Source organism: Petaurus breviceps, unplaced genomic scaffold (genome assembly GCF_028583685.1).
Source record: "Petaurus breviceps papuanus isolate PSGF00001 unplaced genomic scaffold, PetGlider_PUasm1.0 186, whole genome shotgun sequence".
NCBI classification, from domain to species: domain Eukaryota; kingdom Metazoa; phylum Chordata; class Mammalia; order Diprotodontia; family Petauridae; genus Petaurus; species Petaurus breviceps.
In genome coordinates, this window is record NW_027185798.1 from 4,149,489 (window position 1) to 4,165,386 (window position 15,898).

General features: G+C 42.0%; 1 protein-coding gene across 5 annotated transcripts in view; it reads left to right on the top strand.

Moving 5' to 3' along the window:
• YEATS2 (YEATS domain containing 2) overlaps positions 1 to 15,898 on the top strand; it is a 118,954-nt gene that overhangs the window by 43,138 nt on the left and 59,918 nt on the right. For all 5 annotated transcript variants that reach the window (XM_069089418.1, XM_069089422.1, XM_069089420.1 and 2 more), the window contains 3 exons: positions 3,700 to 3,744; positions 4,698 to 4,878; positions 8,087 to 8,326. In XM_069089418.1, coding sequence (XP_068945519.1) covers positions 3,700 to 3,744; positions 4,698 to 4,878; positions 8,087 to 8,326 — 466 coding nt within the window. The remainder of the gene's footprint in view (positions 1 to 3,699; positions 3,745 to 4,697; positions 4,879 to 8,086; positions 8,327 to 15,898) is intronic.

Here is a 15,898-nt window from a genome sequence, read left to right on the forward strand (position 1 = left end):
CATGGAGAAAATTTTATAAGCAGCCAGAAAGAAACAATTTGAATATTGTGGAAACATAATCAGGATAACATAGTATCTGGCAGCTTCTACACTGAGGGATCGAAGGGCTTGGAATATGATATTCCAGAGGTCAAAGGAGCTGGGATTAAAACCAAGAATCACCTACCCAGCAAAACTGAGTATCATGTTTCAGGGGAAAATATGATCATTCAATGGAATAGAGGACTTTCAAGCATTCTTGATGAAAAAACCAGAGTTGAATAGAAAATTTGACATTCAGATACAAGAAGCAAGAGAAGCATGAGAAGGTAAACAGGGAAAAGAAATCATAAGGAACTTATCAAAGTTGAACTATTAACATTCCTACATGGAAAAACGATAATTGTAACTTGTGAACCTTTTCTCGGTATGAGAATAGTTGAAGGGAATAGAAATGTGTGTGTGTGTGTGTGTGTGTGTGTGTGTGTGTGTGTGTGTATATGTATATGTATATATATGTCCATATAGGAGGTTATATGGGCATGTGAATACATATGTGAGTGTGTATATATGTGTACAGGTATACATAGAGGGCACAGGACCAATTGAATAGGAAGGGATGATACTTAAAAGGTGAAATTAAGAGGTGAGAGAGGAATATAATGAGAAGAGATGGGGAGAGGCAGAATGGGGTAAATTATCTCATAGAAGAGTCAAGGGAAAACAGTTACAATGGAGGGGAAGAACAGGAAGGCAAAAGGGAATGAGTCAACCTTATTCTCATTGAATTTGGCTTAGGAAGGGAATGACATACACACTAAATAGGGTTTCTCACCCTACAGGAGAGTAGCAGGGGAGGGGATGAGAGGGGGGATGATGGAAGGGAGGGCAGACTCGGGGGGAGGGAAGTTGGAAGCACCCACTTTTGAAAAGGGACAGGATCAAAGTAGAGAATAGAACAAGTGAGAGGTAGGATAGGATGGAGGGAAATAGTCTTTCACAATATATACACTTGGAAATGTTTTGCAAAGCTACACATGTACAACCTATATTGAACTGCTTATCTTCCCAGTAAGGGTGGGTGATGAGGGAGGAAGGGAAAGAATCTGGAATTCAAAGTTTTAAAATCAAATGTTTAAAAATATATATTATTGTTACTGTTACTATTATTATTGTTATTATTTTACATGTAACTGGGAAATAAGATCTACAGGCACTGGGGCATAGAGATCCTCCATGCCCTACTGGAAAGTCAGAGTGAAGATGGGGGAAGATATGGGAGAGCAGATTTGGGGAGGGGATATTCAGTGGGATTGCTGTTTTGGGGTTATGGGTAGGGGAAAAATGGGGAGAAAATTTGTAACTCAAAACCTTGCAGAAATGAATGATGTAAACTAAAAAATAAAAAAGAGAAAAAAAATTAACATTGCGTGAGTAGAAGCTAATGATTACATGAGACATCAGGAAACAATAAAACAAAACCAAAGGAATTAAAGAAAAAAAAAAGAAAATGATATTCAAATTGTTCCTTTCTGGCTACTCCAGTACTTTCTCCTTGACCTGGGAGCTCTGGAATTGGACTATACTATTCCTGGGAGTTTTCATTTTGGGATCTTTCTCAGGAGGTAATCAGTGGATTCTTTCAATTTTTATTCTACCTTCTGGTTCTAAAATATCAGAGAATTTTCCTTGATAATTTCTTGAAAGATGATGTCTAGGCTCTTTTTTGATAACAGCTTTCAAGTAGTCCAATAATTTGCTCTTCCAATGAGATATTTCACATTTTCTTTTTTTTTTTTTTAATTCCTTTGGTTTTGTTTTATTGTTTCCTGATGTCTCATGTAATCATTAGCTGATAGAAGGGAGGGCAGATTGGGGGAGGTACTAGTCAGAAACAAAGCACTTTTGAGGATGTACAGGATGAAAGAGAGTAGCATAAATAGGGAGGAAAATACACAATAATCATAACTAAAAAAATTTTTACAGCATGTTTCTCTGATAAAGGCCTCATTACTCAAATATGAGAACTCCAAAATTTATAAGAAAGATAAGTCATTTTCTAGTTGATAAATGGTCAAAGAACATAAACAGGCAGTTTTCAGACAAAGTAATCATATAAAAATATGCTCTAAATTTCTATTAATTAGAGAAATGAAAATTAAAACAACTCTGAGGTACCCCACACACCTGTCATTTTGGCTAATATGATAGAAAAGGAAATGACATGTTAGAGGGGACGTGGGAAAATTGAGACACTAATGCACTGTTGGCAGAGTTGTGAACTGTTCCGTTCGTTCTGGAGAGCTATTTGGAATTATACCTAAAAGGCTGTAAAACCATGCATATCCTTTGACCCAGCAACACCACTGCTAGGTGTGTATCCCAAAGAGATAAAAAACAAAAAGGAAAAGGATCTATACATATAAAAATATCTGTGGCAGCTCATTTCTGCTGGCAAAGGATTGGAAATTGAACAGATGCCCATCCATTGGGGAATGACTGAGCAAGTTATGTTATATGATTATGGTGCAATACTGTTGTGATGTAAGAAAAGACAAGCAGTATGGCCGTTAAAGAACATGGAAAGACTTAAATGAATTGATGCACAGTGAAATGAGCAGAACCAGGAGAACATTGTACACAGAAGCAGTAATGTTGTATGATGATCAATTGTGAATGCCTCATATATTCTTTTCTTTTTTTTTTTCTTTTTTTGAGTGGGGAGTTGAGGCAATCAGGGTTAAGTGACTTGCCCAAGGTCACACAGTTCCGTTCTCAGCAATGCAGTGATCCAAGACAGTTTTGAAGCATTTATGATGAAAACTGTTATCCAGAGGAAAAACTGATAGAGTCTGAATGAAGATTGAAACATAACCTTTTCTTAGCTTTCTTTTTTTCTTTCTTTTTTTGGGGATGTGTGTGCTTTCTTTTTAAATTTGTCTATATAGAAATATGTTTTGCATGACTACACATGTATAAGCTGTATCAAATTGCTTGCCTTTTTTTTGCTTTTTGAAGGCGGAGGCAGGGCAGTTGGGGTTAAGTGACTTGCCCAAGGTCACACAGCTAGTAAGTGTTACGTGCCTGAGGCCAGATTTGAACTCAGGTCCTCCTGACTCCAGGGCTGGTGCTCTATTCACTGCACCACCTAGCCACCCTGCTTGCCCTTTTCAAGGTGAGGGGAGAGGAGTGAGAAAGGGAGAGAATATGGAACTCAAAATTTTAAGAAGCAAATGTTAAAAATTGTTTTTATGTGTAATTGGGAAGCAAAATATTAAATAGGAAAGAAAAAGGAAACAAACAACTGTGTTCCACAGCACAGCTAAGCTGGTGCCGTTGAGCTAGGGTTGCCTCATATGTGGTCCTTTGACGGCCAGTATCAACCTGACTGAGGCTTGGGAGGCTTAGCCCTCAAAGGCTGTGGGAAGGGAAGTCTTTCAGCCACATGTCCAAAGTCATAGATGAAGCACTAACACAAAGTCTCAGATCCTTGAAAATAGTTACTAAAAATATAGTAACAGAATGTTCCCACCATTAGTCCTCTGAACAGGAAAGGAGCATTTTTAGTGCATGTGATGTGTTTGCTGCAGGCACACTTTTCAACATCCCCAGACTGTAGTGTGCGGAGGCCTGCTCTCGAGGGGTGCAGAATGTTTTCTGAAGTTTCTGAGTCCCTGGGCACTCGACATAAGTGACACCTGCTTTTTTGTCTCTCCACAGTTGGACAGAACTTACACCGGGCTGCAGACTCTGGGTGCTGAGACGGTAAGCTCTTTCCTAAAATGTTCTGTCTAGTGAGGAGTGGATCAAAAGTCATGTTCTCATTGCTACTTTTTGCCTTTCTGATATGATGCTGTGCTCTAAAAAGCAGTGTTTGTTAAAGCAATTGCAATAACAACCTGAGAGGGAAAAATGAATCCATTTTTATTTAGGAAAATTTTACTGGGCTGATGGGCAGGGTAGCATCCTAGTATTGAAATAGGAAAAAAAATATTAAAAGATGGTGTTAGTTTTTGAATACTGGTTTTGCAGCTCACCCACTCTAAGCTGGGCGTACTGCCTCCCGGGGCTGCCCTTTATTTAGCGATAAAATGAAGATCTTAGGGTAGAAGGCCTCTTCTGTCTCTTAATGCCAGTGCCCCTTTAAAGTCAGGTAAGATGCTGTTGACCCATTTGTAGTAGTGAATACTCTGAGTTGTTCTTTCCAGTAGTGGGGACTAGTTTCACTAATTCATTCATAAATACGTGTGTGTGTGTGTGTGAAGCATATGTATAATGTAGACAGTATAGTTTCCTTTATAACTAGTCACAAGAACATGACTTGGGTGATTGAGATTAAATGGAGGAGCCCAGTCTGACTGGTCTGGAATTTTTCTCTTTGTAAGGATAACTGGGACCATGTAGCAGTCAGACTTCTGATTGTTGTCATATTAGTACAGTTCTGTTGAGCTAACTCTCTACAACAATATTCCCTTCTCAGAGCCCTGTAGCTTGTAATGTAGAAATTGGCATTGAAATATTTGGGAGCCTGGAAAGCTAAAATCCTATTCGTGGACCTAGAACCGGTGCCCTCTAAAAAGAGTCCTCATTGGCACCCTTGCAGCCATGGGCCTGACATTTGTCATGTCTCAAGTCTAGGCCACCACATTCTCAGGCAGAACCTGGTGCCTTTCAGGATGTTGGTGAGTTACTTGAGCTTGTGTTTTCACGTCTTCCAGGTGGTGGATGTTGAGCTCCATCGGCATTCCCTTGGAGAAGACCACCTCTATCCTCAGTCCTCAGAGTCCGATGTCTTGGATGCCCCTTCATCTTTGCCTTTGCCCATCCCAGCCCCAGTGAAAGCTTCTTCTCCCAGAAAGCCTTCACACGAACCTGTGCCTGATAGTGCTGTGGAGAGAGGTAACGAAATGTGTGTTATTCTGGGTGCTGAAATCTCCTTGCTGACCTCTCCTTCTGGAGCATTTCCCCTGGTTTAGACTGCTCATAGATTCATCTGCCGGGGGTGAATAGTCATGCTATTCCTCTGATAAACACCAAGCTCCTTGTCCTCCATAGCCTGGTCCTTGGCTACCTGCTAAGCCATCTCCTCCTCATTGTCTTTCCATATATAACCCACTGTAGCCAAACTGAACTGTTTTTGAGGACTTACCCATCTCTGCCTGGAGAAATCACCAATCCTTGAAATATTAGTAAAAGTGTAAGTTTCTAACATTCATTCTCTGACTCTTATCCCTGTTAGATTGTATACTCTGTGAGGGCAACAGTTAGGTCTTCTTCGCCTGAATTTCTTCCAGTGTCTAGCATACTTCACATGTAATTTATACTTAGTAAGTAGATGAATATGTTTTCATCGGTATCATATCTAGGACTCTCAGCTCTTTTTCTTAAATTATTTATTTTTAGTTTTCAGCATTCACTTAAATAAGATTTTGAGTTCCAGATTTTCTCCCCCTCCTTCCTCTCTCCTCTCCCCAAGATGGTGTGCAATCTGATATAGGCTCTGCATATACATTCATATTAAACATTTTCACATTAGTCATGTTGTGAAGAAGAATTAGAACCAATGGGAGGAACCTCAAGACAGAAGAAACAAAACAAAAGAGAGCACTAAATAGTATGAATTGATCTACAGTCAGACTCCATGGTTCTTTCAGTACTTTCCATCATGAGTCTCTTGGAAGTGTCTTAGATCCTTGCATTTCTGAGAAGAGCTAAGTCTATCAAAGTCAGTCCTCACACACTGCGGCTGTTCTGGTTCTGCTCACTTCGCTCAGCACCAGTTCATGTAAATCTTTCTAGATTTTCTGCAGTTGGCCTGCTCATCCTTTGTTACAGCACAGTAGTGTTCCATTCCATTCATATACTACTTATTCAGCCATTCCACAGTGGCTGGGCATCCCCTCAATGTCCAATTCTTGGCCACCACAAAAAGCTGCTATAAATACTTTTGTACATGTGGGTCCTTTTCCCATTGTATTCTCTTTGAGATACAGCCCTAGAAGTGGTATTACTAGGTCAAAGGCTATGCGCATTTTTATAGCCCTTTGGGCATAGTTCCAAATTGCTCTCCAGAATGGTTGGATTAGTTCACAACTCTACCAATAATGCATTAGTGTTCCAATTTTCCCACATCTCTAACATTTATTGTTTTCCTGTTTTATCAAGTTAGCCAATCTGATAGGTGTAATGTGGTGCCTCAAAGTTGTTTTGATTTGCATTTCTCTAATCAATTAGTGATTTAGAGCATTTTTTCATCCGACTATAGGTAGCTTTAATTCTTCCTCTGAAAACTACCTGTCCCTATCCTTTGACAAGTTATCAATTGGGGAATGACTTGTAATCATATAAATTTGGCTCAGTTCTCTATATGTTTTAGAAATGAGACCTTTATCAGAATTGTTTCCCAGCTTTATGCTTCCCTTCTAATCTTGATTGACACTCAAACTCTTGAGTGGTTGATGAGCAGCATTTCAAACCGGTGTCGGGAAGGCCACCTTCTTCTGTGCCTAAGGACTGATCTGCCCCCAGTGAAGCAGCATCAAGCTTAGCCTCATCATACAAAATGCCTATAGTAGAGTCCAGGACAGGTCATTTGTGCACATGTGCACACACACACACAGTCATCCAAGTGGCTCAGAGCTCTTCAGGGGCGACTAGGGTCTGGCTCCTGGCAGATGAGGCTACTCTTTCCCTCCTCGCCACCTTTTGCTACCTGTTTCCATCCCAGCAGAGGTGTTACACAGCTCAGTGAAGAGGGGTTCAGCTGAGTCCTTTGGAGTGTCCATTTCTGCAGACCAGTGTGCTGACAGTAAGATCTGCCAATGTGGTCCCAGGAAGCTGACCCCCCAGTACCACTCTGTATAGTCTAGCAAGGCATCCTCCTTCATCACTGCCCAAAAGGAAAAAGAAGAGCCTGCCACATGTCCGTGTCCAGCTCCGTGTTGATTGTGCTCTGGGTCAGGTCAAGGTCTTGCCTCAGCTGTCTAGAATGCTCTGCCACCTCAGAGCAGGAAGGGTGTCTGCATGTGATGGCCACAGAGAAACAGCCCTGGCTTCAACTCTGGCCTTTCACTCCTCTTTGGCTTGTCATTAATCTCCTTCAGGCTCTGAGCTTTAGCATCAACACAGGTGTGGCATGGCCTCTCTGTAGGCATCTCCTTTTTAAGAACGCTACCCCCTTCTCATGCAGCCTTTGGTTTTAATTTAGTGAGGATACTTTGACATTTTTTGACCCATTGTCTTTTTCTATGTTAGGCTTTTTTAATGAGGGATTCATCAGATATGGTTGGTTAAAAGCTAAATTCTTCAAATAAATTGTAATCAAACAAGCATTTATTAGGCACCTACTATGTGCCAGGCCCTTTGCCACACAGAGGGATACAAAAGTGAGATGGTCCATGTTCCCAAGCAGCTCCTCATGGGCCTGATTTCATTCTTTGTGTGTCTCTAGTATCTGGCACAGTGCCTTTCATGGAAAGGTTACTTTATAGATGTTGGCTGAAATCTTCCAAGTGTGAATGAATATTTTCTGTTTACGTTAAGTTGTCTACTGAGCTGAAGCAGTTTTCCAGCATAAATCAAAATAGAAGAGAGCAACTTTGTGCTGTGCATGTGGGTTGCAGTTAATTTGTTTTTTTGTGTGTTGAGTGGAAAATTCAGTTAGCTCTTCACTCTCAGAGTAATAACTTTATAAAATGTTTTATTTATTCCCTTTGTCTTTAAATCACTCATCTAACCTCCCCACTCTAGAGTGAAACTTTTTTTTTAAACTAAGAAAAACAAGTAAAAATGCCTGATACTGTAACGACATCTGACAGTGTGGACAGTATTTTGTCTTGCCAGTGCCTCAGTTCTCTGCTGTGACAGGAGTAGGTTTTGTTTTCTGTTCTCAAGGACATTCACCAGTTTTTCCATGAAAGCAATACCTTTTAGTATCAAGTGGAAAAGATTACTGATTTCATTTACTACTAGTGAATGTCTGAGAGGGAACACAAGCTGACAAGGCCATTGGTGGTGTTTTATTGGTGTGACTCATCTTGTCCTCCTTGGTTAGGTGATGAGGTACTGTGCATCATTATTTATTTCATGTTTTACCTGTTTCATTCAGGTTTCCAAGCAAAAACGGAAGCTGACAGACCCACAGCATTTTATTCTTTGCCATCTTCAGTGGAACGTACACCCACAAAATTGGTGTCATCTCAGAGAGTAACCTTTGGCTCTCATGGTAATTCAGCATTCCAGCCAATAGCAGCCAGTTGCAAAATTGTGCCACAAGGTCAAGTTCCTAATCCTGAGTCTCCTGGAAAATCTTTTCAGCCAATCACTATGAGCTGCAAAATTGTCTCAGGTAGGCCAGAGTTCATGTTGCTGCTGCTGCTGATGGTGATGATGGTGGTGGTGATGTCATGATGGTGGTGGTGATGATTACAGCAACTTGCATTCATATTGATTTTGTGGTTGACACTGGTCTTTCCTCATAGCAGCCCTCTAATGTAGGCATTATTAATGTTATTATTAACCCAGTTTTACAAAGTGAAAAAACCAAGGCTGAGAAAAATGAAGGTCAGTGTAGTGAGGTAGAAGGAGGTCTTGAATACAGGTCTTCTCATTCAAGTCCAGTTATCTACTGGCTCTCCTGCTCTTCTTCTATAGGCTCTGTTCTTCCTGTTGGGCAGTGTTGCGGGAAAAGCCATCCAAAAAATTGTTTTCTTTGTAGTTATCAGCAGTTATGAGAGGAAAGAGTGATTTTTTTTTTTTGGTTAGGTGTTCTACCATCTTTTTTTACATGTCAGGACTAGCTGATTTAGTGATATCTGTTGTTGAGGGGCATCTTTTCCTGTTCAAAGATTATTCAGACTTTTTTCCTTCTTCCACATTTTGGCCATTTTAATACCAATTAGGACTAAAGTTTAGGACAGAGAGAAGAGGTGAAATTCACAACTCCTGATTTTGTTGCTTTATTTTATATTTATTCTTTCTGAAAAAGCGGATGGCTTCCTTAATGGAGTATCAGTTTTGTTACTTTATAAAAACACAGCGATGTTGCTTATTTGGATAGATGGTTGAGACTGATGGCAAAAAGTAAGCATTGGAATCCTTTCTGGAGGCAAGTCAGCAAGCATTTATTAAGCCCTACTGTGTGCCAGGCACTGTGTTACATACTGGGGAGACAAAAAAAATGGCAAACACAGTTACTGCCCTCAGTCTAGTTCACAGTTCACCGGGGGTTCACAGTCTAGTGGGGAGAGACATCAAGCAACTATCTGCCGGAAAGCTATATACAGGATAAATTAGAGATAATCTCAGAGAGAAGACACTAATATTAATGGGGAAGGGCTTCTTCTGGAAGGTGGGACTTAGCTGAGATTTTAATGCTACCAAGAGGTGCAAATGTGGGAGGAAGGAATTCCAAGCTCTGGGGACAGTCAGTGCCTTTGTGAGGAATAGCCAAGAGGCCAGTGCCCCTGGATCACAGAGGACACTGAGGGGACAAATGTATAAGACTGGAAAAGGAGGAGGGAGCTGGGTTATGAAGGACTTTAAAAGGCAAACAGAGGCCTTTGTATTTTGATCCTGGAAGCAGTGATTTCTCCAAAGTAACTCATTTCATTCACAAAGTTCTGCCTAATGGTTTCTCCTGATATGGTAATGACTCTGAGTTCTCAAAAGCTCTGCCAGCAAAGTATCACTTTACCAAGTTATACCAGTCTGGAAAGACTTCAGGGGTAGTCCCACAGCAGACTGGGCTCACTAAAGTTAAGAGGTTCCTCACCTTTAACCTAGGCACTTTGGACCATGACAACCCAGAAAACAAAGAGTATAAAAGGGCCCTTCATCATCTGCATCCTCCTCCTTTTTCTGTCATGACAACAGCAAGGTGGTGGAAAGAGGGCGGAGCGTGCTAAGCATCACGATTTTTAGACCAACTCTAAACTTTAAAATAGCTGCTGGCATTCTAAATGTGAGGTCCTTGTGACCAGCAATTAGAAACAGCCCTGGATGAACTGGATCCTGTCATTCTGGACGTTCTTGCTATAACTCAGGGTTCTTCATCATTTTCATGTACCAGAACCTTTAGCAGTTGGATGAAGCTGCTTAAATGCATAAAACATATACGATTACGAAAGAAACATTGCATCGAAATACAGCTATCAAAGTCATTTTAAAAATCAATTTCATGACTCCCAGGTTAAGAACCTCTTCTATAAATGAAACCAGAAGAAAGAAGGAAGTTTCATCTAAGTGGAAGAATATGTCAGAGGTTAACCTTGGAGAAGTAAATAATGCACTTAGATGAGTAGTTTTTCATACATGCCCAAAGGCCACAAGAAATGCCATTTCACGGACCATTTGGTCAGCTTGGATTTCAGTACTTGCAAAAAGACCACATTGAACACAATCCAGCTTAGAATGAAGAGGTACAGGAAGAAGTAGGCCCTCTGAATGAAATTTGCATGTGCTTTGTTAGTGACTTAAGTGCAAGGGCAGGACAGTAGAAACTCTATTGGAAAATGGGGTTTTCGGAACCAGACACCAGACTTCCACAGAAGCTGTGTGCTTACATATCTTGGCTACCTTCTTAAAATGAATCAGTAGGGGAATAGCATCATAAAACATGAAATTGGCTATATTTTAGCAGATATGAAACAACTCATTACAGATGTATGAGTCATTACTGAATCAGTTTTCAGGGACCACAGACATGTTAGAGTGAAGACCAAAATTAGTACAAAGATAGGAGAAAAGCTATATGGGATGTAGTTGAAACAGCTCAGGTCTTATTTAAGCAATTTATTGTTGGAAATTAGGATATAATTAGCAGTAAGGACATACATAGATGCAGATGAATAATTTCATGCAGAAATTTAAACATTGTAAAATAGTGATGAAAACAAAAGAACTTAAAAAAGTCTTTTAGTGAGCAACTGCCTAACATACCTGAAAACTTGTGGGTTATGACAGTTAATGGTAATACCAGATTTGAAAATATCCGAATATAGATTTAAAAATTTTTCAAATCTCGTTGAGAAACACAGTTGAAAAGTATGAGCCCTATAACCTCAAAGAAAGAGAAGCGACAGAGAATAAAACCATTTTAAAGAAATGTTGGTGAGAGAACCAACCAAGCAAAGTCAGCCCTAAGGCATTTAAGGATAAATGGGAAAGATGAGCAAAAAATTTTACTGGACTTTTAAAAAAATCATCAAGAACATTAAATAAAAATATTTGGACTATTAACATCCCAGTCTTAGATGTGCTTATAGAGGAAATAGAAATGATATCATAGAAAATAAAGAAGGGAAAAGCAGTTGGCTTGAGCCCAGGGGTGCATAGAGGAGATTTGGGATGTAGAGAGCATGACCCAGAGGGCTGGTTATTTGGGACGGCGTTCAGATCAGAAATACCAGGTGGGGCATAAAACAGAGACAGATGCTCAGTGCTCTCTTGGGTGAAATCCAGAGCAGACTAAAGGGAGAAGGTCCCAAGAGGGCTCCCTTGCCAGATGATGTCGTGCTCGCTGCATCAGGGGGACCCCTGACCACTCAACAGTATTTGACTGAAGCATCCACACAGGACAACAGAAGTGGGTTAAGAATGAATGGCTGTTCTGGAGTCAGGAGGACCTGAGTTAAAATCCAGCCTCAGACACTTAACACAAAAAAAACTAGCTGTGTGACCTTGGGCAAGTCACTTAACCCCAATTGCCCTCCAAAAAGAAAAAAAAAAACAAGAATGAACGGCTGTTTTCAGATTAGAATGTGTAGTTAGATGGAGAACTTATTTGTCCATCAGAGATTGCCTTCCATTTATCCTATATAGATCTTGTTTTGACATAACTGCCTGCATGTTGTCTCCCCTATCAGACTGTGAGCTCCTTGAGGGCAGGAACTGTCTTTTGATTCTCTCTGTATCCCTTGCACTTAGCACAGTGTTTGATTCTTAGTAGTGCTTAACATATAAATGCTTGTTGGTTTGACTTGGACCGCAGTACAAATTGTGAATTAGATTGAAGGTTAAACCCGAGGCAGAATGGCACAGTTCCTTTATGATCTCCAAGTTCTCTTGGGGTTTCTTTTTCATACCAGCATTGCACTAGAGGTCACATGTGTCTTTAGTCCCAGAGCATCATTGTCTCTGCAGAAAATGAGTGTCCCACAGAGGACAAGCGCTCGGCTCCGGGGAAGCAGGGTATGGTAGATGATGAAGCAGGAATAGCACCAAAGAGCCAGGGAAGTGAAGTATGATGGGAAAAGAAGGTGGGCTTCAAAGCAAGAGTGAGCAGTAGTAGGTAGAGATCCTGGAGCTTGGTGGTGTCCTCAGAATATCAGGAGAACCTGAGGACTCCCACCCCCATACTGGAGAAATATCTGGCCGTGGGGGTGGGGGAAGGAGCAGGCGGATGGGCAGACTTACCCGGGAAAGACAGACCTGGAGGGGCTGCATCATTAGAAGGCCATTGAGTCAGTAGGCGTTTATTAAGGGCCTACTGTTAGGCCAGACAGTGAGCTCAGTGCTGCAGTCTGCTGGTGTTGAGCTTGAAAGCATCAAACAGTGAAAGATTGTTAAAGGCCTCTTGATTTTGTTTTAAAATGTCTCAATCTATAGGGACCTGACCTAGGATTTCTTTGGAATTGGTAACACAGGCTGAAGAAATGTCTCCTGGCAATGCAAAGTCATTACCTTCTTTTCCAATGAGTGTGGCCTTGAGCCCCAAGAGGGTCACACAGTGCCAGGGTGTGACTGAGGTTGGACTGGAGCCTGGATCTTTGTGGCTCTGAGGCTGTCTCTGCCCACAAATCTGTGCTGCCATTTTGGTCTTACTATCGTAGACATTGGAAGGGACCTCAAAGGGCATCTAGCCTATCCTCATGTACATACAGATTAGGAAATTGAGTTAAGATAGAAAACCTGCTGACTCCATAGCTTCCTCACATTGACAGTGGCTGAACATCCAGCATGGGTCTGGGCCTACACTTAAGAGTGGGCAGTTTCTGGCTCCCCATTTAAGCAGGCCATAAAGCATGGAGACAGTCCTGGGATGGGGTGATTCTGAGGCTAAAAGGAGATGTAGAAGATCCCCTGGGAACCACTCAGAGGTGACTCTCAGCCTGGGTAGCTGAAGGCTTGAAGGAGTTCAGTGATTTCTATATTATGTGTTAGAGTTCTGTGACTAGAAGATAATGGAAAGTGTAATGAACTTATTTAAATTAGCCTAGACATCTTAAACCAAGGGCCTTGCCCTTAAATTCTGAAAGAGTTTAGGGAAGTTAAGTTGCCTGAAAGGAGGAAGTACGATTTCACGTGACAGGCAGTAAATTAAAAACTGATTACCTCTTAGGTTGGTGCTGAGCTGGAAATACAGATTTGAACTTTTCTAAGGAAATTTAGGGGTGTTAGTGGTGTGTCATTAAACTCTGTTGATTTGCTCCCATGAAGGACAGTCTTGTGCTTTCTCCCAGACCATTGCATGGTGTTAGCAGTCAAAAGCTCCCCTTCTTAGCATCTGAATGTTTGTAGTCACAGGCTGAAGTGGAGATGGGCTTGATAAGAGATACACACCTTTTGCCTGATTCATTGAAGTGAGGCATCTCAGACTCCTTGTGGTCCCACTGACCTTCCAGCACTTTAATTTCTTCAGATGGAAAAGGGCCAGAATCACCTGCTGGTGTTCAGGAGGCAGCAGCCCCTGGTGTTCAGGAGTAGAGGGTATGTAGTCCCTAGCAGCCCACATGCTCATGGCAGTGTTGCCGCCAGGTTTTCAGGTCTCCATCCCTTTCTTGGCCGCCCTCTTCCTGTGCACCTGTTGGATTTTGCCTCTGTCACCCATTCTAGAAGGGTTAGACATGAGTATTTTATTTCCCTCTTTTTCATTAATAAAGGTTCCCCAATCTCTGCTCCGAGTCCATCTCCTTTACCTCAGACCCCAACTTCCACTCCAGTTGACATGAAGCAAGGGACCGTCATCTCTGTTATTAATAATCCTTACGTTCTCCCGGACAAGCCTGGGCAGAGGCTTGTATCTGAGATACAAATCTGAGCCGTAGCTCCCAGTACAGGTGTGGTATGATTTGGCTTAAGTAATTCATGGTGTCCTTTACTTTGGTCTGCTCAGATCGAAGCGGTCACTAGTGATCTAGTTGGGGCTGAAAACGCTATCCCCTGACAGAAGCCAAGGAAGGAGGCAGAGCCGCAGAAGCAAGAGGAAATCGTCCAGAGCATGCTTCCGGAGCCTGCCGTTTCAGGCCATGATGCTCATGAGGCTTCCCCTACATCCTGGAAGATTAAAAGGAAATTTTTCTTTTCGCTACTCAAGAAACCCGACAAGAAGTTGGTCTCACGCTCTTTTACCTCGGAACGCTCAAATGCTGCTCTCTCAGTGCTCCAGAAATTGTGAGCGTTTCAGAATTTTAAATCTGTAACTGGTAAAGCTGGTAAAGTTAGGGGAGCATTGCTTAGACCAGTGGGCAAAAGTTCTGCAGATGTTAAATGATAACCAAAATGAGAAAGCGCAGGAGCCGTAATGATGATGGCTGAATCCAGTCTTTATTAAGGACCTGTCATGTGCAAGGTGAGAAACCTTGTGGTGTGGTGGAGGCCCCCTTAGAGTCAGGAAAGTCTGGGTTCAAGTCCTACCACTAGCATGTACTCGTAGGGTGACCAGGAGCACTTAAAGGCTTGGTGTCCTGGTGTAAGCTATAAATGAGATGATGTTGGTAGAGTCGCTACAGACGTCATGCCCCACACTGATGACCAGAAGAAAAATGTGCTGTGGGCTGCATTGCTCGGGCGGGGCCCTGTCCTCAGGGAGTTTATAGTCCGAGGAGGGGTGGGGAACCTACAGCCTGGAGGCCTGTTCTGCCACTTTGGAGTCAAAGGGCCACACTTGAGGACCTAGAGGGCCACAGGTGGCCTCGAGGCTGCAGATGCCACACCCCTGTAATGACTTGTGTGTGAGTCACAGCCTAGTAGTGTTTTAATTCCTGTTACTCCTTATTCCATTCCTCCTATTTAAATGCATTTTCATTTGTGACATTTTTACCAGAATTTCAGTAAGAAAGACTTTTCGTGCCTCTTGTTAAAAGATGAGAATGAAAACAAAATGTAAGAATACAAAGTATCAGGATGCTATCGAACCATTCAGAATTTAGATTACCAAGCACTCCAGAACATAGCCTTGGCCAACACTGCTTTGTGGTAACATTGTGCATACACCCTAAGTCCCCTGAGATCTGCTGGGTTCCATCCATTCCCATTCATCTCTTGCTTCCTTACCACGAGTGGAACTCCACCTTCCCCAGCATTGCTGTAGACATGCAGCCTCCTGCTTCCGTTTCCTGTGCGGCTGCAGAGACCAAGGAAACCTCAGCGAATTTGGGAACATGTGCCAAGGGCTTCTCTGTTAGAGCATGGACAGCAGGAACCTGCCCGCACTTGTGGTCATTCAGAAGAGTCATCTGGTGTTTTTGTAGGCTTGGGAGTGAGTCGTTTTGTGTGACCGCCATGGACTCGTATTGCTGTAACTGTGAGAGGGACAGAGAGGAAGCAAGACAGCAGAGTGGATTCCTAGTGACCTCTTCAGCCTTTCAACGTCAGAGTCAGGGCTTCAGTGACTGTCGTCTGTCTCAGCTGCATTCCCATCACCCATTAAGGACAGAAGCAAATGTTAATGCCCCGTTTCACTGCTTCAAGAATACATCGAAATCTAGAGATGAGAAAAAATGTTGAATTTTTAGATCAGTGAGTTCTGCTTGACTTATAGACATTCTAAGTCATTGTGACTACAGGTTAGTCACTTAATGTCTGTTGACTTGAACTAAATTTAATTTACTCTGTTAATAGTTTTTTGAAGAAGAGAGGATGGGCTGGGATTCCACAGCCACGTTGCCCTGCCCTTGCACCTCCCCACTCCTCCCCAGAT